Genomic DNA, 23,309 nt, shown 5'->3' with positions numbered 1-23,309 from the left:
AAGGGAAAAGAGATTCAATTATCTGTTGAAAGCCTAGTACGTACCAGAAACTCAGGGGACAAAAAAAAATTTTCAGTGCAACTGTATTTTCAAACTCTAAAAAGGAAGATGCTAAAGAAAGTTCAGTGTTAACTGGGTTTTGTAAGATTGATAGAATTAGTATGAACAAAACATGGAATGAGTGTATCATGCAGGCCAGGAAGAAAAGGAACCAATTTTATAGAAGGAAAACAAATCTGCTTTTCTTTGTATCCTTTTATCAAAAACCTGTAGCCCAGTTTAAAATGTATTGTGTATTTCCAAGTTGTTCAGACAGTCTGCAGTGCAAAGCAGCTTGAGGTAATTGAGGGTAGGAGGAGTCAACAGGCACTCTTTATTTGTATGGTGGTAAAGAGAACAGTTGTGGATAGGTGTCCCAAGAACCGTTTGCTTCATAAACAGTCCACTAAGACCAAATAACATCAGAGCTGAGCAGTTCAGCCATTAAAAATGGATAGACTAAGGGGAATTTAGGGGTAAGGGAGATGAGATCTCAAAATCTAATGTATTTTTATTTTACTTAAGAGTCTAATATTATTTTATTTAAATATTTTGGGAATCACATGTCTTTTCTGAGAATCTAGCAAATAGAGTCAGCGTTTGGCAGTACACACCACTGTTCTACTCTAAAATCATCTTGGAACTGCTAAGCAACTTTCATATACTTAGATTACTTAATATTTAATTACTGAATCCCTGCTTCAACAACCCAAGTTAACACCAAATAACGGTTAAGGCTTTTTTTTTAATTCTTGATTTTTTTATACATTTCTACTCTAATTAAGATTAAAATGGCTTATACAATATTTAAGATTTTCCCAAGTCCCAACTGTTCCTAGAGGTTCATTGTATATTTAAAGTACTTGTAATGCTTTAGACTGGCGTTTCTATATTATTATCCAAAGAACAAAAATGGGTAATTCCTATAGTCTGAAAGTCTGAAAATTACAGGATGTCACTTTGTTTCTCGCAAGCCGTAAGATTAACTGTTGCCAAATGCCGAGTGGTGTTTTCAAGATCTACATGCAAGAATACTAAATTTTAAAAGTAGTTTTTTTATTAAGTATTTTTCATGAACCAATTACGTTTATCAGAATAAGGAATCAACAGGTTTTAACACTTGAGGTTCAAGATGTTATAAACAGAGACAAAGATAAGTCGTTGTATTGTCCCAGTTGAATTTAAAATAGGTATTTCTGTACGCGATTCCACGTTCGTTAAAGTACAGCTTAGACGAAATGGAATTATTTAATACAAGGCCGGGATCAACGTTACGCCAGGAAGCGCCTAGAGTGCAAAATTTAGGGAGGCAAGACCGCGACCTGAGAGTGACAGCCTGCTTGAAATGCGCCTCTCGAGGACACCCAGGACCCTGGTCCTTTATAAACAGAGAAAGAGCCCAAAAGCACACGGGTCTGGACGGTCTTTCAAGTCTCAGGTACAGTTAAGCCAGTCACTCCACCCAACCAACCAGCGGTGGGTTTACTCAACAGAAATTGCCAAGTCAAATGTAGTCACATCAAGTTCCGTTCCGACGTGACAAGCGTTGGCTCCAGAGTGACGAGATCACCAAAACAAACAAAACGACAGCTCATTCGCGTCGGGAAATGCCGTGCTCTGGCTGGCGCTAGCAGCTCGTAATGGACCAAGTGCGAAGATGCGTAAGTAAAGAAACCTTTCTTTAACAGAGGAACACATGCCTTCCCTCATGAAATTCAGGGGCCCCAAACGTGCAGTAACCTCTTAAGCGTCCACGGAGGAAACTAAGACTCCTCCCCAAATAACACCTAACGCCACCAACCGCACGCGCTCCCGGGAAAAGACATGGCGCCCTCGCCGATCGCCGGTTTCTGGAGCCGCGAGTCGGGTCCTCGCGCGGTCGGTGTCCGTGATTGCCGACCCGTGGTCAGTGAGGACCGGGCCCTGCAATGTGGAGGGAATGCTCTCGCAAGATCCACAGAGCCACGGGCTTGAGAAAGCCCGCGATGTTGGCACGACCAGCAGGCAGGCAGATCCGGGGACAGCCGCGTGCTCGAGGACCCCGACGCTACGCGGCGCGGTTGGGAAGCGGGGAGTTTCAAAGCGGAGTTGCGGATACGCTTGCTGACGCGGTCGGGATGAAGCTGCACTGCGAGGTGGAGGTGGTCAGTCGGCACTTGCCAGCCTTGGGGTTGAGGAACCGAGGCAAGGGCGTCCGGGCAGTGTTGAGCCTCGGTCAGCAGACGCCCAGGAGTCAGCCGCGGCCTCGGGCTGGGGGCGAGCGGGGTGGCGGGCACCCCGTCTGCCTGCTCATCTGCACCCTCAAGGACAAGCGCGGGACCCGCTATGAGGTGCGTGGAGAGAGCAGGCCCTGCCAGGGGAGTCGGCCACTAGCTGTCCCCCTGAGCCGAGAGGCGGGCCGCCCTCGGGACTCGCGCGACCGGCCGTTCCCAAGGCTGGAGTCTGTCTTGGGGGTTTGGATACCATCCCGGTTTCTGGATATCTCCCTGTAGACCCGAAAGACGGCGAAAAAAGTGCACCTGATTATTTTTCCTGCCCATTTCTGCAACTCCGAATCAACAGCTTAGCAACCCCATCCTTCTAAAGCCTTTGAAAATTCGGCCTTCGTGAAATTAACTTCTAAATGAACCAGCAGTCCACTTCAGGGGAACCGTAAAATAACTGCACTCTTATTCAGTGAATTATGTTTCTCTCAGTATTTTCGGTAGCTTTTATTTTTAAGGCTTAAAGGGATAATGAATAGTAAATAAGGTTGGTAGGCCAGATTAATACAGTAGTAAAGCAGTATTTGGGTTGCATCTTGACATTTTAATTAAAGTTTTGGTTACTGCATCCTTGTCTTTTTTTTATTTTTATTTTTTGATGTTTAATTAACTAAGGCCTGATTTTTTAAGTCCAGAACATAGCAGTAGTAAACTCTCTAGAAGCAGTTAGAAGTTGAAATAGAATTTTTAAAGTACAGGTTTTATAAAATCGTTTCCCTTCCTTACCAGGCACTATGTTATGTTAGAATGACTGGACTACCTTTGTTGTCTACTGTAAATAAAGTTGAGGGGGCAGTTCATTGCCCACCTTTGCACGTGACTCTTGACTGGATTTTATACAATTTCTTGGATTATTTCCCTTATGGTGTTGTACTCTACAGTGAATAGGTGAGGTTAGGAATATTACTGTTTCATTCAGAGACATCTAATGTTTAGTATAAGGAGGTAGTTGAAGGTGTGAATAATTGCCCCTTGTCAGAATCAACTCATAATTTTTCTTCAGATTGAAAGGACTTTAGAAATCACCCAACATTTTATAGGTTAGAAAACTGCTAGGTGATAGAAGCAAAGTCAACTAGAATTGGGTCCCCCTTTTCTCCCCCCTTGTCTTCCCCAAAACCTGTCACTTTTATGCCCAGCTCAAGTACTTCCTATTTTTAAAGTCTGTAATGATCTCACCCTTAATACTTCAGCACTAGTAATCAGTTGTTAGTCAACCTTTTATTGTAAACTGCTAGTGGAAGACTTACTGTGCGCAAGGTGCAGTGCTAGATATTGTGGAAGATAAACTTGATTTAGTCACTGTGTTTCTAAGACAAAGGGGAAAATAAACCATTACTTAAAATATAAAGTTGGCTTATGGGAAATGCTATCATAAAGATAGAAGCAAAGTAGTACAGTATCAAAAACGAATTGTGAATAAAGTTTGAGAAAGTTTTGAAGAACTGGTGCCACAGGGCTTACAACATAGTAGTTGCTCAGTAAACATTTATTGGATAAGTAAAGGTGCTGATCCTGAGCTTTGAAGAGTAGGTATTAATGCTAAGTGTGGCAAGTACCTTTCTTACACTTTTTTTTTTTTTTGAGAGGGCATCTCTCATATTTATTGATCAAATGGTTGTTAACAACAATAGAATTCTGTATAGGGGAGTCAATGCTCAATGCACAATCATTAATCCACCCCAAGCCTAATTCTCGTCAGTCTCCAATCTTCTGAAGCATAACGAACAAGTTCTTACATGGTGAACAAATTCTTACATAGTGAATAAGTTCTTACTTGGTGAACAGTACAAGAGCAGTCATCACAGAAACTTTCGGTTTTGATCACGGATTATGAACTATAAACAATCAGGTCAAATATGAATATTTGATTTTTATACTTGATTTATATGTGGATCCCACATTTCTCCCTTTACTATTATTATTATTTTTTTAAATAAAATGCTGAAGTGGTAGGTAGATGTAAGATAAAGGTAGAAAACTTAGTTTAGTGTTGTAAGAGAGCAAATGTAGATGATCAGGTGTGTGCCTGTAGACTATGTGTTAATCCAAGCTAGACAGGGGCAATAAAACATCCACGGATACAGAAGACGTCTCTCAAAACGGGGGGGGTGAGGTTCTAAGCCTCACCTCTGTTGATCCCCAATTTCTCACCTGATGGCCCCCCTGCGACTGTGCCTGTCTTAGGTTGTTCCTCCCTTGAGGAATCTTACCCGTCTCTGGCTAACCAGTCATCTTCCGGGGCCATACAGGGAAATGTAAAATAGGTAAGTGAGAGAGAAGCCATATTGTTTGAAAAGGTTAGCTTTTTACTTCTTTTCATATTTATGCCCTGTGGCTTCTGTGCCCAGCATTTGTCTTAAGGTATCTTTACTACTTGGAGGAATTATGATACTCGGTAAATTCGATATGAGGCACGAATTCTATTTCAGGGTTGTAATTAGGAAGGAAGAAGAAAGGCTATAGAGGTAGCAGACGGAAGAAAACATGGGAAGATTGATTATTTCTTTGACATATCTTCTTGTAGAGTAACTTAAGCATGTATAGGTTTTAAACTACTAATTAAATTGCACACACACATTAACATAATAGGGATACAGTTACATAACCAAAACATCTATAATTACCAGCCATCTCCAGTGAAGCCAAGAAAACCAGTTAGGCACCCTAGGCATTTGTGAAAATTTGTCTATAGTATGATGGATGTTGTCCAACTGTACTTGAACAGTCTGAGAGAAATCAGACAAATTAAAACAGCCCATTCCTGGGAACTGTTCACATCCCATATGTTCTTTTAACAGTAGATAGTCTGTAGTTGTAACATTTTGGAGCGCTACAACTTGCACTTCTCCTAATTCTTGGTTGAGTTCCAACAGTGTAGATCCAGTCAAATTTGTTGTTTTACTGTATGCACAGGCCAGCTTAGATATCTCCTTCTTCATTCCGATGGCAAGTCCAGGAACCGGTGGGATGAATGCAGCTACAACTGCAGCATCGCCTGGATCTTTGTTGAGGTTTTTTGATGATCATCTGGTATGACTCTTCCAGAGAGTGCTGATGTTGGAAGTTCTTCTTCATATCGTATCTTAGTTCATTTTCTGGGTAGCCCACTTAGGCTGTGATCCTCTGTATAAACACAAACAGACCCTTTGCCCACACTTTGATCTGCCCTTTATACCATTGTGTAGAACTCATTGGAGGTCACCACACAGGAACTGCTTTTTTTTTTTTTTTTTTAAGAGAAAGGAATATTATCAGAAAAGTGTACCTCCATAGCCGATCATCTGACACCCTTTAAGTGATCATAATTAAGGATATTTAAAGCATGCATTAATCGTTGATTTACAGTTAGTTTTATCCTATCATGGAGTAATCCCCCTTATCTTTCCTTTTTATTTTTTATTTTTGTTATCTTTAATCTACACTTACATGAAGAATATTATGTTTACTAGGCTATCCCCTATACCAGGTCCCCACTATAAACCCCTTTACAGTCACTGTCCATCAGCATAGCTAAATGTTGTAGAATCACTACTTGTCTTCTCTGTGTTGTACAGCCCTCCCCTTTCTCCCATCCCCCGATGCATGCCGATCTTAATACCCCCTTCTTACTCCCCCCCTTATCCCTCCCTACCCACACATCCTCCCCAGTCCCTTTCCCTTTGGTACCTGTTAGTCCATTGTTGGGTTCTGTGATTCCGCTGCTGTTTTGTTCCTTCAGTTTTTCCTTTGTTCTTATACTCCACAGATGAGTGAAATCATTTGGTATTTCTCTTTCTCCGCTTGGCTTATTTCACTTAGCATAATACCCTCCAACTCCATCCATGTTGCTGCAAATGGTAGGATTTGCCCTCTTCTTATGGCTGAGTAGTATTCCGTTGTGTATATGTACCACATCTTCTTTATCCATTCATCTACTGATGGACATTTAGGTTGTTTCCAATTCTTGCTATTGTAAATAGTGCTGCGATAAACATAGGGGTGCATCTGTCTTTCTCAAACTTGATTGCTGTGTTCTTAGGGTAAATTCCTAGGAGTGGAATTCCTGGGTCAAATGGTAAGTCTGTTTTGAGCATTTTGATGTACCTCCATACTGCTTTCCACAATGGTTGAACTAACTTACATTCCCACCAGCAGTGTAGGAGGGTTCCCCTTTCTCCACAGCCTCACCAACATTTGTTGTTGTTTGTCTTTTGGATGGCAGCCATCCTTACTGGTGTGAGGTGATACCTCATTGTAGTTTTAATTTGCATTTCTCTGATAATTAGCGATGTGGAGCATCTTTTCATGTGTCTGTTGGCCATCTGTATTTCTTTTTTGGAGAACTGTCTGTTCAGTTCCTCTGCCCATTTTTTAATTGGATTATTTGATTTTTGTTTGTTGAGGCGTGTGAGCTCTTTATATATTTTGGACGTCAAGCCTTTATTGGATCTGTCATTTACAAATATATTCTCCCATACTGTAGGGTTCCTTTTTGTTCTGTTGATGGTGTCTTTTGCTGTACAGAAGCTTTTCAGCTTAATATAGTCCCACTTGTTCATTTTTGCTGTTGTTTTCCTTGCCCGGGGAGATATGTTCAAGAAGAGGTCACTCATGTTTATGTCTAAGATGTTTTTGCCTATGTTTTTTTTCCACGAGTTTAATGGTTTTATGGCTTACATTCAGGTCTTTGATCCATTTTGAATTTACTTTTGTATATGGGGTTAGACAATGGTCTAGTTTCATTCTCCTACATGTAGCTGTCCAGTTTTGCCAGCACCATCTGTTGAAGACAGTGTCATTTCCCCATTGTATGCCCATGGCTCCTTTATCAAATATTAATTGACCATATATGTTTCGGTTAATGTCTGGAGACTCTAGTCTGTTCCACTGGTCTGTGGCTCTGTTCTTGTGCCAGTACCAAATTGTCTTGATTACTATGGCTTTACAGTAGAGCTTGAAATTGGGGAGTGAGATCCCCCCTACTTTATTCTTCTTTCTCAGGATTGCTTTCGCTATTCGGGGTCTATGGTGTTTCCATATGAATTTTTGAATTATTTGTTCCAGTTCATTGAAGAATGTTGCTGGTAATTTGATAGGGATTGCATCAAATCTGTATATTGCTTTGGGCAGGATGGCCATTTTGACGATATTAATTCTTCCTAGCCACAAGCATGGGATGAGTTTCCATTTGTTAGTGTCCCCTTTAATTTCTCTTAAGAGTGACTTGTAGTTTTCAGAGTATAGGTCATTCACTTCTTTGGTTAGATTTATTCCTAGGTATTTTATTCTTGTTGATGCAATTGTGAATAGAATTGTTTTCCTAATTTCTCTTTCTATTGGTTCATTGTTAGTGTATAGGAAAGCTACAGATTTCTGTGTGTTAATTTTGTATCCTGCAACTTCGCTGTATTCCGATATCAGTTCTAGTAGTTTTGGGGTGGAGTCTTTAGGGTTTTTTATGTACAATATCATGTCATCTGCAAATAGTGACAGTTTAACGTCTTCTTTACCAATCTGGATTCCTTGTATTTCTTTGTTTTGTCTGATTGCCGTGGCTAGAATCTCCAGTACTATGTTAAATAACAGTGGGGAGAGTGGGCATCCCTGTCTAGTTCCCGATCTCAGAGGAAAAGCTTTCAGCTTCTTGCTGTTCAGTATAATGTTGGCTGTGGGTTTATGATATATGGCCTTTATTATGTTGAGATACTTGCCCTCTATTCCCATTTTGCTGAGAGTTTTTATCATGAATGGATGTTGAATTTTGTCAAATGCTTTTTCAGCATCTATGGAGATGATCATGTGGTTTTTGTCTTTCTTTTCTTTGATGTGGTGGATGATGTTGATGGATTTTCGAATGTTGTACCATCCTTGCATCCCTGGGATGAATCCCACTTGGTCATGGTGTACGATCCTTTTGATATACTTTTGAATTCGGTTTGCTAATATTTTATTAAGTATTTTTGCATCTACATTCATCAGGGATATTGGTCTGTAATTTTCTTTTTTGGTGGGGTCTTTGCCTGGTTTTGGTATTAGGGTGATGTTGGCTTCTTAGAATGAGTTTGGGAGTATTCCCTTCTCTTCTATTTTTTGGAAAACTTTAAGGAGAATGGGTATTTGTCTTCTCTGTGTGTCTGATAAAATTCCGAGGTAAATCCGTCCGGCCCGGGTGTTTTATTCTTGGGTAGTTTTTTGATTACCGTTTCAATTTCTTTGCTTGTAATTGGTTTGTTTAACTATTGTGTTTCTTCCTTGGTCAGTCTTGGAAGGTTGTATTTTTCTAGGAAGTTGTCCATTTCTTCTAGGTTTTCCAGCTTGTTGGCATATAGGTTTTCATAGTAGTCTTTAATAATTCTTTGTATTTCTGTGGAGTCTGTCGTGATTTTTCCGTTCTCATTTCTGATTCTGTTGATTTGTGTTGATTCTCTTTTTCTCTTAATAAATTTGGCTAGAGGCTTATCTATTTTCTTTATTTTCTCAAAGAACCAGCTCTTGGTTTCATTGATTTTTGCTATTGTTTTATTCTTCTCAATTTTGTTTATTTCTTCTCTGATCTTTATTATGTCCCTCCTTCTGCTGACTTTAGTCCTCATTTGTTCTTGTTTTTCCAATTTCGATAATTGTGATGTTAGGCTTTTCATTTGGGATTGTTCTTGCTTCTTCAAGTGTGCCTGGATCGCTGTATACTTTCCTCTTAAGACTGCTTTCACTGCGTCCCACAGAAGTTGGGGCTTTGTGTTATTGTTGTCATTTGTTTCTATATATTCCTTGATCTCTATTTAAATTTGTTCATTGATCCATTGATTATTTAGGAGCATGTTGTTAAGTCTCCATGTGTTTGTGAGCCTTTTTGTTTTCTTTGTAGAATTTATTTCTAGTTTTATACCTTTGTGGTCTGAAAAATTGGTTGGTAAAATTTCAATATTTTGGATTTTGCTGAGGCTCTTTTTGTGGGCTACTATGTGGTCTATTCTGGAGAATGTTCCATGTGCACTTGAGAAGAATGTATATCTCGTTGCTTTTGGATGTAGAGTTCTATAGATGTCTATTAGGTCCATCTGCTCTACTGTATTGTTCAGTGCTTCTGTGTCCTTACTTTTTTTCTGCCTGGTGGATCTGTCCTTTGGGGTGAATGGTGTGTTGAAGTCTCCTAGAATGAATGCATTGCAGTCTATTTCCCCCTTTAGTTCTGTTAGTATTTGTTTCACATATGCTGGTGCTCCTGTGTTGGGTGCATATATATTTAGAATGGTTATATCCTCTTGTTGGACTGACCCCTTTATCATTATGTAGTGTCCTTCTTTATCTCTTGTTACTTTCTTTTTTGAAGTCTGTTTTGTCTGATATTAGTACTGCAACCCCTGCTTTCTTCTCGCTGTTGTTTGCCTGAAATATGTTTTTCCATCCCTTGACTTTTAGTCTGTACATGTCTTTGGGTTTGAGGTGAGTTTCTTGTAAGCAGCATATAGGTGGGTCTTGCTTTTTTATCCATTCTATTACTCTGTGTCTTTTGATTGGTGCATTCAGTCCATTTACATTTAGGGTGACTATTGAAAGATATGTACTTATTGCCATTGCAGGCTTTAAATTCTTGGTTACCAAAGGTTCAATGTTAGCCTCTTCAGTATCTTACTGCCTAACTTAGCTCGCTTATTGAGCTGTTATATACCCTGTCTGGAGATTCTTTTCTTCTCTCCCTTCTTATTCCTCCTCCTCCATTCTTCATATGTTGGGTGTTTTGTTCTGTGCTCTTTCTAGGGGTGCTCCCATCTAGAGCAGTCCCTGTAAGATGTCCTGTAGAGGTGGTTTGTGGGAAGCAAATTCCCTCAGCTTTTGCTTGTCTGGGAATTGTTTAATCCTGCCGTCATATTTAAATGATAGTCGTGCTGGATACAGTATCCTTTGTTCAAGGCCCTTCTGTTTCATTGCATTAAATATATCATGCCATTCTCTTCTGGCCTGTAGAGTTTCTGTCGAGAAGTCTGATGTTAGCGTGATGGGTTTTCCTTTATAGGTGACCTTTTTCTCTCTAGCTGCCTTTAAAACTCTTTCCTTGTCCTTGATCTTTGCCATTTTAATTATTATGTGTCTTGGTGTTGTCCTCCTTGTATCCTTTCTGTTGGGGGTTCTGTGTATTTCCGTGGTCTGTTCGATTATTTCCTCCCCCAGTTTGGGGAAGTTTTCAGCAATTATTTCTTCCAAGATACCTTCCATCCCTTTTCCTTTCTCTTCTTCTTCTGGTACCCCTATAATACTGATATTGTTCCTTTTGGATTGGTCACATAGTTCTCTTAATATTGTTTCATTCCTGGAGATCCTTTTCTCTCTATGTCAGCTTCTATGCGTTCCTGTTCTCTGGTTTCTATTCCATCAATGGCCTCTTGCATCTTATCCATTCTGCTTATAAATCCTTCCAGAGTTTGTTTCATTTCTGTAATCTCCTTTCTGGCATCTGTAATCTACCTCTGGACTTCATCCCATTTCTCTTGCGTATTTCTCTGCATCTCTGTCAGCATGTTTGATTTTTATTTTGAATTCTTTGTCAGGAAGACTGGTTAAGGTCTGTCTCCTTCTCTGGTGTCTCTTGATCTTGGTATGCCTGTAATTTTGTCTTTTCATGGTGATAGGAATAGTTTGCAGAGCTGGGACGAGTGACAGCTGTAAGAACTTCCCTTCTTGTTGGTTTGTGGCCCTCCTCTCCTGGGAGAACAGCGACCTCTAGTGGCTTGTGCTGGGTAGCTGTGCACAGACAGGGCTTCTGCTTCCTGCCCGGCTGCTATGGAGTTAATCTCCGCTGTTGCTGTGGGCGGCCTGGCTCGGGCAGCTACTCCAAAGTGGTGGAGTCGCGTTGGAGGGGGAGCTGCCGGGAGGCTATTTATCTCCGTAAGGGGCCTCCGTGCTCCCTGCAGCCCAGGGGATTAGAGTGCCCAGAGATCCCTGGATTCCCTACCTCTGGACTAAGTGTCCCGCCCTGCCCCTTTAAGACTTCCAAAAAGCACCCGCCAAAACAAAACGACCACAGAAAAAAATTTTTTTATTAAGAAAATTAAAAATATTAAAAATAAGAAATGGCCGCTCATTTTTCTTTATTCTCCGGCGCCAGCCTCAGGCACCCGCTCACCGGTCTTGCTGCCCTGTTTCCCTAGTATTGGGGTCCCTGTCCCTTTAAGACTTCCAAAAAGCACTCACCTCAACAAAACAACAACAACAACAACAAAAATGGCCGCTCGCTTTTCTTATGTCCTCTGTTGCCGGCATCAGGTATCCGCTCACCGTTCTTGCTGCCCTGTTTCCCTAGTATCCAGGGCCCCATGCATGCACTGTGTCTGCGCTCTGGTCTGGATGGCTGGGGCTGGGTGTTCAGCAGTCCTGGGCTCCGTCTCCCTCCCACTCTGCGTATTCTTCTCCCGCCAGTAGCTCGGGGGAGGGGCGCTCGGGTCCCGCCGAGCCGGGGCTTGTATCTTACCCGCTTTGCCGAGGCGCTGGGTTCTTGCAGGTGTGGATGTGGTCTGGATGTTGTTCTGTGTCCTCTGGTCTTTATTCTAGGAAGAGTTGTCTTTGTTATATTTTCATAGATATATGTGGTTTTGGGAGGAGATTTCTGCTGCTCTACTCACGCCGCCATCTTGGCTCCTCTTTCTTACACTTTTTACTTATCTGTCCATGATTTCAGCTACCATCCATCCGACTGATTTCCAAATCTGTATCTTTAGCCAGTCCTCTGCCTTAACTTCCAACTTGAATCTGCTATCTACTGGAAAATACTCACTTGGATGTGTTGCAACGTTTCAAACTCAAAATATCTAAAAATTAATTTTTCTTGCCTCCCCTAAACCTGCTCTTCTGGCAGTATTCTGCAACTCATTAAAAAAGTGTTCTGACCCATCCAGAAACCTTGCCTCTCCACACCCAATGTATTATCAAATCCTTTCAATTCTGCCTCCTGGGTATTCTTCAGATTTTCATACCTCCTTCCATCCCAGCTGTTATATGATAATACTTTTATTCCTTGCCTGGCTAGTCTCAGAGGATCTCCCTATCTCTACCATTGTCCTTCCCCCATCCCATTCACCCCTCCCTAAAGTTCAGTTCTTAGACTGGTTAATATAAAGAGAATATTTCAAAATATAGATTTAGCCATGTTTCCAGCTTACAGTCATTGAGTATATCATTTTTCTTGGGATCAAATCCAAAATTCTTTGGAAAAAATGGTTTACAAAGCCTTGCACCATCTCTTTACCTCTTCAGGCTCACCTGCCTCTTGGGTCCTTCAGCCATTCTGAACTTGTTTCAACTCCTCACAGTTGTCAAGCTCTCTCGCCTTCCAGGCTTTGCACACATTATTCCTTATTGGTATGCTATCCCCTCTCTCTTCTCCCAGTATTTTCACATACCCAACGTGTTATCCTTCAGTTCTCACCTTTAAGGTCACCTTCATATTCCTAGACCAAGCAAGATTCTATTGCTATATAAGGTCTTAGAGCAGCCTTGTCTTAATACTTGTTATGCTTACAATTTCTTAGATAACTGTCTCATCAGATTGTAACACATAACAACTTTAAGTGTAGTTACCATGCTTGTCTTACTACTCCCAAGCCCTTTATCATAGTTCCTGGTACAGAGCAACTTCTTGATAGTTACTAAGTCTAAAGCAGAAGCAACATCAGTCATGAAAACTTTTTGAGCACCTATTGTTTGTCCATCACTAGTGTGTTCTGGGGATACAACAGTGAACAAAGGAGACAAAATTCTTTCTTTCAGGGAGTTTGTAATCTTGTGGGAGACATTCCTGCCCCAGACTAATGGACTGAAGTTAAGGCAAGTAACTACTATTGGCATCTATTACTACAGCCACAGTTGGAATGGGAGAAGAGGAGTATTCTCCCAAAACATGGGTTCTGTTCTCAGAAGAGGGAAGTTACTGGACAGATAGAATAGTAATATGTACCGTAAGTTAGATAAGGAGTATAACTACCCAACTGGTAAAAACAAAACAAACCAAGCAAAAAACTTTAAAATTTAAAATCATAAAAAACCCAGACTTAAGGACTAAAAACCAAACCAAAGCTTGGCAAAGTGACTGGCACATCCAGTTACAATAAACAGTATTGAATAACAATATCTGTTTTTGTCCTTGTTTTTAAGCAGCTAAAGGAGAACATTGAGCAGTTCTTCACCAAATTTGTGGATGAGGGGAAAGCCACTGTTCGGTTAAAGGAGCCTCCTGTCGATATCTGTCTTTGTAAGGTATGATATTAAAAATGTTACAGGTTGGTTTGATTGGCTGTATTTTCTTAAAGAGACTATTTGAGCATTCTGATATTCCACATAGCTGAATAGGGATGGACATTTGCAGGTGTGTTTGAAGAAATGACAGCTTCCCAGGCATGCTTCTCTGGGTCTAAAAATGCAGTCAGCCTCAGGAGGAAAACTTGATTTGTTTCTGTGTCCAAGATGGAGTCTTAGGGTGTTCTTAGACTAGAACTCGGTAAGGCAAGTGGCACAGGTCTACATTTTGCCAGCAGAATCACAGGTTATAAATCTAAGTTTGGTGTAAAAAAAGGATAAGATGAAATTAGAACTACTGGGGGGGGGGGTATGATTAAATTAAATTAAATAATAATTAAATATTATTTTAAAAAATAATCCATTAGAATAAACTTTTCTTTGCCTTATCTCTCCCTTTCCTCTTACCTCTTCCCAGAGGGTATGAGCAATGTCTTATTCAACCTTGCACTATCTTTAACTTCAAGCAAAGTGCTTTGCAAACATTAAAAGTATTTGCATTGAGTGGAATCATTTTGTCCTACCTCCTTCTGTTCTTGTGGGTTTTTTTAATCTCTTGATATTCAGACTGTATTTCCACTGATACCTGTCTTCTACATAAAAACAAGTTGAGATCTTACCAATTAAAATAAAACAGAATAGATACATTTCTATAAAGACAAGGCTAAAATCATTGACTCCACTTTCTTACTCTCTCTTAACTTTTACTTTTATGGTTTATTCAAAACCTGCTCAAAGATCAGTGACTTCTATTTCCCTATCATATTGCCATTATTTTAATCCTTTTTGAGCTCTAGAATTTGACACTGATGACCAGTCCCACCTTAAAACTTGGCATCTGTGACAGCACTATCCTGGCTCACCTGTTTTCTCAGCAACTCCTTTGTCTCCTACTCTGACAACCTTTTTCTTGTACCCCAAATAGAGGCATTATTCCAATCTCTGCCTGTTCTTCTCCATATCTCCCTTCCATTTCCCATAGCTGAGCCTTTATTTTGTTTTCCAAGTCTAGTCTGGCACCATCTACTGGACCTACTTGGCCCAGGTCTCCAGACTTCACTACTGTGAACTGTATACTGTCACCAAAATAATACTTAGCTTTGTCATGTAATTCTGTTACTCAAAATTCTTCAGTGATTTCCCACAGCCTGATCATTTAGTCCTCCTTACCTTGACATCAAGCTCATTTATACTGTCCCCATACTGTATTTCTCATCTTTTACTCCTCACAAAGCTCCCACATACCACCCAAGTGGGATCACAACTTAAGTTTCTTGCTGAAAGTTCATTAGTCCTTCACATGTAAACTTGAGGAAACTTCTAAAGTATCCTGCAAGTATTAGTTACTTTTATTGATGATTTAGTTCACGTACCACTTCATTAATGATTTCTCTGTTGAGCTGGAAGCAATCTCTTGCTTTTGATAGCACTTTTAATGGTGCCATTTGGCCCAGCTTTTGACAGGGCCATTGCCTTTCACAATTCCTAGTCTTTGTAAATGGCACCCCTGGACTTTTTGCAGTGCATAGCACTATCTCTGGCTATCTCACGGCCACTTGGAGATTTGGGTCCATTCATCTTAAACCTCAACCTTGAGTGAACTCTATATGATTTCCTGTTGTAGTTTATGCATGGTTACCCCTTTGAACAGTTTTATTTACAGTGTTTCTCAACATAATTTTTTTCAAAAACTTTTAAAGGTTTTTGTACCTCTATTGAAATTCAGTAAAAATAGAGTATTAAAAAAATTATTTTTAAAGCTTTTTTCAATAAATTATTGCATCATTTGCATAGAAAACTTCACAGAATTTGTTATAGGATGAATTTAGTATGCATGCATTTGTTAAAGTGGAATTTATGACTGCACTACTTATTTTTATTTATTCAGGCCAATTCCAGCAGTTTAAAGGGGTTCCTTTCAGCAGTGAGACTGGCTCATAGAGGCTGTGATGTAGAGGCATCACTTTCAACCCTCACACCAGTGAAGACCTCAGAATTTGAAAAATTTAAAACTAAAATGGTTATTACATCCAAAAAGGACTATCCTCTAAGCAAGAACTTCCCATATTCTCTGGAACATCTTCAGACTTCATACTGTGGGCTTGTCCGAGTGGATATGCGTATGCTTTGCTTAAAAAACCTTAGGAAATTAGACTTGAGTCACAATCATATAAAAAAGCTTCCAGCTACAATTGGAGACCTCATTCACCTTCAAGAACTTAACCTGAATGACAATCACTTGGAGTCATTTAGTGTAGCTTTGTGTCAGTCTACGCTGCAGAAGTCACTTCGGAGTTTAGATCTCAGCAAGAACAAAATTAAGGCACTCCCTGTGCAGTTCTGTCAGCTCCAAGAACTTACAGATTTAAAACTTGACGATAATGAATTGATTCGATTTCCTTTCAAGATGGGAAAATTGAGAAATCTGCGTTTTTTGTCAGCAGCTCGAAATAAGCTTCCATTTTTGCCTAGTGAATTTAAAGATTTATCTCTTGAGTACTTGGATTTTTTTGGAAATACTTTTGAACAACCAAAAGCTCTTCCAGTGATAATGCTACAAACACCATTAACTTTATTGGAATCTTCAGCACGAACCATATTATATAATAGGTAAGACTGGTAGTCATAAAATGCAGTACCTTTGATAGCTTCCTCAGCATAATAAAGTCATTAACATAGTTGACAATACTGTGTGCAGTCTAACTGCTTGCTACAGTGGCCTTCCTGCTGCTGCTTGCTTCTGCTTGGAATGTTTTTCCTCCAGAAAGTCTCAGCTCACTTTCTTACTTCACTCAGTTCTCTCTCCAAGTGGCACCTTGGCAAGGCCTTCCTGACCACTTTATCTAAAGTTTTATCTCCCACCTCCTTACTTTGCTTGATTTTTTTTTGTCATAGGATTTATTACTTGATATTATATATTTTTTAACATTTGTTGGCTTTCTGTCAGTTTTCCTTACTAGAATGTAGGATCCATGAAGGCATAGACTTTATCTTATTCTCCACTATTTTTCTAGGGTCTAAAATGTGATATTCCCTTATCCTGCCCTGTATTAGGCACTTAATGAATATTTGAATTTATGGATGACATTGTTTCTTAAAGTGTAGTTTTCTGACCAGCAGCCTAAAGTGTCACCTAGGACCTTGTTACAGATGCAAGCTCTTGAACTCCACTACAGACCTGCTGAATCAGAAACTCTGAGGGTGGGATCCAGCAATTGGTATTTTAATAAGTCCTCCAGGTAGGTCTCATGCACTCTGAAGTTTGAGAATTCCAATCTGGCAAAGTGTGTTAAAGTAGTAAAGTGTGGCCTTTGGAGGCAGGCTTGTGTTTGATTTCTGGCTTCCCCTCTTAGTAAGGCTTTATCAAGTTATTTAACCTCTTTGATTTAATTTTCTCATCTGCAAAGCAGGACCCATAATACTTACTTTACAGAGTTGTGAAGATAAATCAATTAATCTAATGCCAAAACATTTGGCATATAGTAGGACTTAATAGTGGTTGGTTCTCTTCCTCTTGTCTTTTCATGAGGCACTGAACTCCAGTTAACCATTTTTGTCCATGCTTTCATATAGGAATGGAAACTACCATGTGGACCAAATTATTATTGGGTGGAAGACCATATTTCAAAGGAGAGATTAACTTTTTTATTTTTTTACTGGGGGTGAGGCTCTTTAAAAAAAAATGACAGATGTGGGCCTAGAAAAATAATATTCATGAGTACATACCCAAAATTTACATACAGTATTATAATACTTATGGACCTCACTGAAAGCCAATTAATTCCTCCTTCCTCATCATCCCTAGCTTAAGACCTCTTACTCTAAAGCACTGGTTCCCAGACTTTACCTCACATTTAGAATCACCTGTGGAGCTCTTAAAAGTTCTGATTAGTCCTCATCCCAGAGTTACTATATCAGAGTGTTGGAGAGTAGGACCCAGTAACTTTTTAAAATCCCCAGGTGATTCTGATGTACAACTTCATTGGATTAAGAACCATTACTTCACACCAGTGCTTTTCAGACTTTAATGTACATTTAAATCACCTGGGAATCTGTTAGCAGATTGTTTTGATGTCTGGGATGAAGATCCTGTATTTCAAACAAGCTTCCAGGTGAGTCTGAGGCTACTAGTCCATGAACCACACTTTGAATTTTAAGGCTATAAAAGTTACTTAAAGACTCATATTGCTTTAAGGCAGTGATCCTCAAAATTTGAGAGTGCATCAGAATCATGTTTATTGAAGCACAGTGTTTATTAAAGCAGATTGCTGATCGCCCCTCTCTGAGATTTTTATTCAGTAAATTTACAGTGGGGCTAAAGAAATTGCATCTTTAACAAGTTCCAAGGTGTCTTGCCAATTAGTTTCAGCCCCAGACAAGTTCACTATGGATTCAATGTGACCAAAGAAATGACAGTAGAATGTTCTTGTGGTGAAAGGGTTTATACCCAACTTTATTACCACAGTGGCAGGTCAGTCACTAGAATCCCATCCACTCAGAGTGAATCTTCATGCAGCAAGCCGGTCTCTGCCTCTGGGCCTCTACCTGCACAGCTTTCTCAGTCTCTGTCCTCAGCGCTGCCACCACTCCAGTCTCATCTCTGCTCTCATGCAGCCTTGCAGGTGCCACCATGTCGTGCAGAGCACTGGGCAGAGCTCTTTATATAGAGTCAATACCAATGTATTGCCCACACGTGTGTAGTGAGCTAGCCGGCCAGGGCCAGATGAGAATCCTGGCTACAGGAACCTTCACTTTATCCACACAAGGTGATGCTGATGTACTGGTCAGGGACCACACTTTGAGAACCACTGGTTTAAGGCATTAACTCTTAACCAGGAGTTAAAAATTACATGTTAAATGACAATAAATGTAAGTGCCTGGAGAACAATGCCTGGCTTATAATAAGTCTCAAATATTTCTTGGATGTATAAATTCTGATAATTTTCTTATCTGGCAATTAAAAATCAATGTTATCGGCTGTGGAGGAGCTTTTAAATAATAAAGATGAGAAATACAGATGTCTAGATTCTACCACAGACCAACTGGTTCAGAATCTCCAGAAATGGGCCCGTATTGTGTATTAATATATTTTTTAAATCTCTGGAAGTGATACTGATGATTCAGGCAAAGACCACTGATTTGAGGAAATTCCAAATGGTGTCTTGGCAGTGAATTGTTCCCAGGGCTCTTGTTCATGCTTTCTTGAAACATATATGAAAAAAATAATATAGTGTACTTAAATTTGAAAACTATATACAAATGAGAAATGTTATAAATGGTTTCTGATGATTTGCAAAGACCATATGTCTTTCCTGAGAGATTCAGCCCCAGACCAGTTAACTTTGGATTCAGTGAGACTGAAGAATGACAATGAATGTTCTCGGGGTTAAAGAGTTTATTACCCAGCTTTATTCTCCCAGTGATAGGTCAAGCACTAGAATCACATCTGCATCCTACAGCCTGCAGGTCTGTCATCCTCCTCCATCTCTGTCCCCACAGCCATGTCAGTCTCTGTCCTCAATGCTGCCACCGCTCCAGCCTCTGTTCCCCTGCAGCCATGCAGCCCAGAGCACTGAGCAGAGCTCTTTTAGAGTCAGTAGTAACATACAGCCCACACATGTAGTGAGCAAGCCGACCATGGTCAGGTGAGAATCCTGGCCATAGGAACTTTCATTTTCTCTGCACCATAACAAATTGGCTAAATGATTAAAAACAAATCAAACAGACTTGACATCCAACATGGAAAAGTACAGAGTTGGAAGGAAAAATTAGATGATCAGAATGTGATATAATAGATAAGGTAGGAAACTAATTTGTTAGTGCTGAATGATCTAGCCTTTTTGTATTGTTTTCTAAACTTCTGTTAATATAGGTTCTTGTAAGGTGACTTACCTTTACTAAATTATAATCTTGGATGTTTTCAGACCCCTTGTTTTAAAAAGAATATGCATCCACAGCCATGAGATTAATACTTGTTATCTAGCTGTTGGTTAACTATCCTAATTATTGGTTACAAACATAAAGTTAAGATTTATTAGAAAAATATGTAGGAATTTAAATTATGTTAGAAAATACAGTTTTTAACTGTTACTTGTTTGCTTATACTATAACCAATAACCTGAAAGAGTTTAATGTGAGGATGTGACAGACAAGACACCTTCTTGGTACAATTTTTTAACAATTTGTTACAGAAGCAACAAATTAGTACCTGTGAAAAAATGAAAAATTACAAACAAGGCCTATCCCAAATCCCTTACAAAAGTAAACCACTATTTTTTTATTTGATGTGTAACTTTTCAGACTTTTTCTAATCCAGTTTTAAACTCTGGTTTATATTATAAGTGTAGGTTTTATTTATTTGTTGAAAAAGATCTGAATACCACCAATGTGCCAGCCTAGGCTAGGGACTGAAGAAATAAAGAAAAGACAGTGTGTGAAAGATAAAGTGACTGGGGCATAGTGATGTTTAGGAGAGAGGAGTTGCTCAGTGGGTAGGCAATCTCAAGAGACCATCTTTTAGTGTCTAGTAGATGAGAAAGAAAAGTTTGACAGAGTTTAAAATACCTTTATGAACAACTGATGCCCAAGAGAGTATATGGATTTATTTAAATAAATATTTCTTCACAGGTGGAGTGCAGTAATTTTTCCATTACCATTATTATGAGAATTGCATGACAGAGCTAAACATTTAAATTATCATGTTACACTCGTCATACAATATAGTGATATAAAGGACAGATGATGGTCAATTCAATGGGTTATGCTATTAAGTGGCAGTGCTAAAAGATACTTCATGGAGTGGTATAGATACTCTAGGTTCACAATATGTCATGCTGTTTATTAGTATATTTCCCCCCTTCTTGTTTGGAAGATAAAGCAATATACTGAGTCACTTAGCTGAGTAATTGCATTTTCCATGGTTATAATTTAGTGTCCAATAGTTCATGTCCTAATACATAAAGTTCTGAATCTAGTATTAAAAAATATATTTCAAACTTTTTTTCCCCATAGGATTCCATATGGCTCTCATATCATTCCTCTCCATCTTTGCCAAGATTTGGATACTGCAAAAACCTGTGTTTGTGGAAGATTCTGTCTAAACTCTTTTATTGAAGGAACCACTACCATGAATCTCCACTCTGTTGCTCACACTGTGGTCTTGGTAGATAATATGGGTGGTACTGAAGCACCTGTTGTCTCTTACTTCTGTTCTCTAGCCTGTTATGTAAATTCCTGTGATATGCTAAAGTAATAGACATACCACAAAAGGAGATTCCATTTAGTTACATATGAGCTTGGGATTCATTTAAGGTTTAACAGTGTCAAATTAAAGAAAGGGAAGCTTTTTGTATACTTGTGTGGGAGGAAGAACATTATTTTAACATTTTTACTCATTTAACCATAAAACTTTAATTTCATTAAAATCTAATTTTATTGTGGAGCTAACATTTTATCCATTTATTGCACATGTGATTTCAGCCTAGTTTTCCAAAGTTGTTTGTGGGGTTATCTTTTAACATTAAACAGATATTGATCCCAATCACACTGGTCATAGAATTTTATCAACTTTCTTCCTGCATTTCAATTGAAGAAATTGAGTTTCTGTATATTTTCTCCAAGAAAATATATCTTGGAGGACTAATATGATCTAAATTATAGTGAAAACTTGTTTGGTATGAAACTACATACAAGTTTTTAAGTATGTATTTTTTCAGGTATATTATTCTGTATACAGAATTTTATATTCAGCAAGCATAGAGTTGCTTTGGGATCAACAGATATCAGCTTTTGTTAAGTTTTATAATGGTAATCACATAATCTTTTGTAATTCTTGTGTTTTAATTTTTAGGGTTGGAACGTTTTGGGGTTGGAGAGAACACAATTGTTTTTACTTACTACATTCTCCATTATTTGAGTTCCTTTTTCTGTTAATTATTTTAGTCTCTTTTAATGTGTTTAAGGTTTTAAATTTAAAAAATGGTGGCAATACATAGCTAAAGGATGATGAGAGGATTTGAACTAGGGCAGAGGAAATAGAAAAGGAACAAACTTCAAAGACTCATGGAAAATGGAACCAATGGAACTCCATTCTGTTCATTCTCACTGCCCTTCCTCAAAACAACCTCTCTCCTAGATCATTACAAAGTCACATAACTCATTTCGAACGAAGGAGAGAAAGAAGAAAAGTTACCAGAGAAAATCCTCTCTGGTGTTAGCCTATCATTTTGGGCTTGGGAGGTAGAGGTGGAGGTCTATTTAAGACATTTTGTTATGCTTTGTTCTTCCTGAAATATTTGGAGCATGTTTTTGTTTTCTGAAAACACTAATATTCCTGAGTAAGAACTGTTTTAAATGTTGGAACATTTTTATTAAAAATATATGTATATGATCTCCAAGATGTAGTTTCTTAAGAGCTGATTGAGGCATTGGTCCAGAGGAGTAATTCTTTGGATGACCTTAAATTTTCATTGCTAGTCATCAAATTCTTCCTGTAAGATTTTTTATATATATAAAGCCAGATATACCCAAATAAAAAGGGCTGCCATTTATCTGTTACTTTTACCAAGTGTTTTATATATGGTATTTTATTTATTTAGTCCTCACAAATTACCCTATGAGAGAGATACCATGAAATCAGATTAGAGATTTTAAGCCCAGGCTTTAACCTTCTGAAGATAATTCACTTTTGGTCTTTAAACCCAAGAGTTCTGTAATTAAAATATCCTAGGATTTTCTGAACTCACAAATTGATGTGGGATTGCCCATAAATGTAATAACTATATTAAAATATTCTTTAAAAGGTATTTTGTGGCATATTTGAGTTAACTTGTGCATATCCAGTCATTACATGTTCTTTTAGCAAGACAATTTTTTTCATCAACCAACACGTAATACCCTACACCCTAGCCCTTTGCATTCTTATTCAACTACAAGCTGTTTAAATAGCTTAAAATTCACGTACAAAAAGCTGTTTCTGCTCATAATCCATACTCTTTGCCAATATACTTTTCATTTGATGAACTTCTCTGCCTTTTGTAATGACAAATCAAAAACTCGACAGACCAAGATCTCTGAAATAAAAGGGATTACTGGATCTTTACAGATGCTAGCAAGAAAAAGGACTAAGTCCCAGGATAGGAAGTTGCTGCTTCACCAGCAGCACGGCCAATTAACAGAAACAGCTTTAATGCCAGACTCAACAGGTCACATTTAAAAAGGGTCTCAAGGAAAGAAAGTTTGATAAATTCACGTTGACTATAGATAAGAAAGGTGGGCTCATGTGAAGCAGTGCAAGTCCCAGATAGGTGATTAATACATAAAGGCTCATGGGTTGGTTGGTGATGGTCAGACACTGGTCAGATACAAGGGAGTTGCAGTGCTTCTAAGGAACTTTTACACGATTAGTGAAAGGACTTCAACCAGCAATGTGGTTTCTGGTTAGCTACAGCCCACAGCTGTTGACTGATTACCTTCCCTTGTATCTCCCCCTCATTCTCTGGCCCTTACATCACTTAATTTAGGGCATTTCAGAATTTTTCCTTATCAAAAGGTATTTTCAAGCCTCACTTCTTTGTTTCAACCTTTCATTTTATTTTCACTGCTGTGTACCTCAACAGTCAGAAGTTACAACCTTTGATTACCTCCCAAAGTATGTTCTGAAAGGTTCAAAAAAACATTTCGTTTTTTTAAATATATTTAGGACTTTCAGTAGCTTTAGCGATTTTTATAGTTAGAAGC

At 38.9% G+C, this 23,309-nt stretch overlaps 1 protein-coding gene across 3 annotated transcripts; it reads left to right on the top strand.

The window, feature by feature from the left end:
• The first annotated feature begins 1,412 nt into the window (after positions 1-1,412).
• LRR1 (leucine rich repeat protein 1) lies at positions 1,413-22,605 on the top strand. Of its 3 annotated transcripts, none has more exons than XM_036916994.2 (4): positions 1,413-2,369; positions 13,431-13,532; positions 15,460-16,181; positions 20,583-22,605. In XM_036916994.2, exons 1-4 carry the CDS (start codon positions 1,968-1,970, stop codon positions 20,821-20,823), a joined length of 1,467 nt encoding a protein of 488 aa, XP_036772889.2. In that variant the 5' UTR covers positions 1,413-1,967; the 3' UTR covers positions 20,824-22,605. The 3 variants fall into 3 exon arrangements, with proteins under 3 accessions (XP_036772889.2, XP_036772895.2, XP_036772896.2); XM_036917000.2 differs by having other exon boundaries at positions 13,434-13,532; positions 20,583-22,603; XM_036917001.2 differs by lacking the exon at positions 15,460-16,181 and having other exon boundaries at positions 13,434-13,532; positions 20,583-20,819.
• The last annotated feature ends 704 nt before the right edge of the window (positions 22,606-23,309 follow it).

Source organism: Manis pentadactyla, chromosome 11 (genome assembly GCF_030020395.1).
Source record: "Manis pentadactyla isolate mManPen7 chromosome 11, mManPen7.hap1, whole genome shotgun sequence".
Classification (NCBI taxonomy): Eukaryota; Metazoa; Chordata; class Mammalia; order Pholidota; family Manidae; genus Manis; species Manis pentadactyla.
Note: the sequence above shows the minus strand (reverse complement) of the source record. Positions and strands in the feature narration are given on the sequence as shown.

What these genes read in the sequence shown, in the direction of transcription:
- LRR1 (XM_036916994.2), top strand. Translation starts at nt 1,968, where the DNA reads ATGTGGAGGGAATGCTCTCGCAAGATCCACAGAGCCACGGGCTTGAGA. An exon ending in AGCGCGGGACCCGCTATGAG is followed by an intron (nt 2,370 to 13,430) that starts GTGCGTGGAGAG and finishes CTTGTTTTTAAG; the next exon opens with CAGCTAAAGGAGAACATTGA. An exon ending in TCGATATCTGTCTTTGTAAG is followed by an intron (nt 13,533 to 15,459) that starts GTATGATATTAA and finishes TTATTTATTCAG; the next exon opens with GCCAATTCCAGCAGTTTAAA.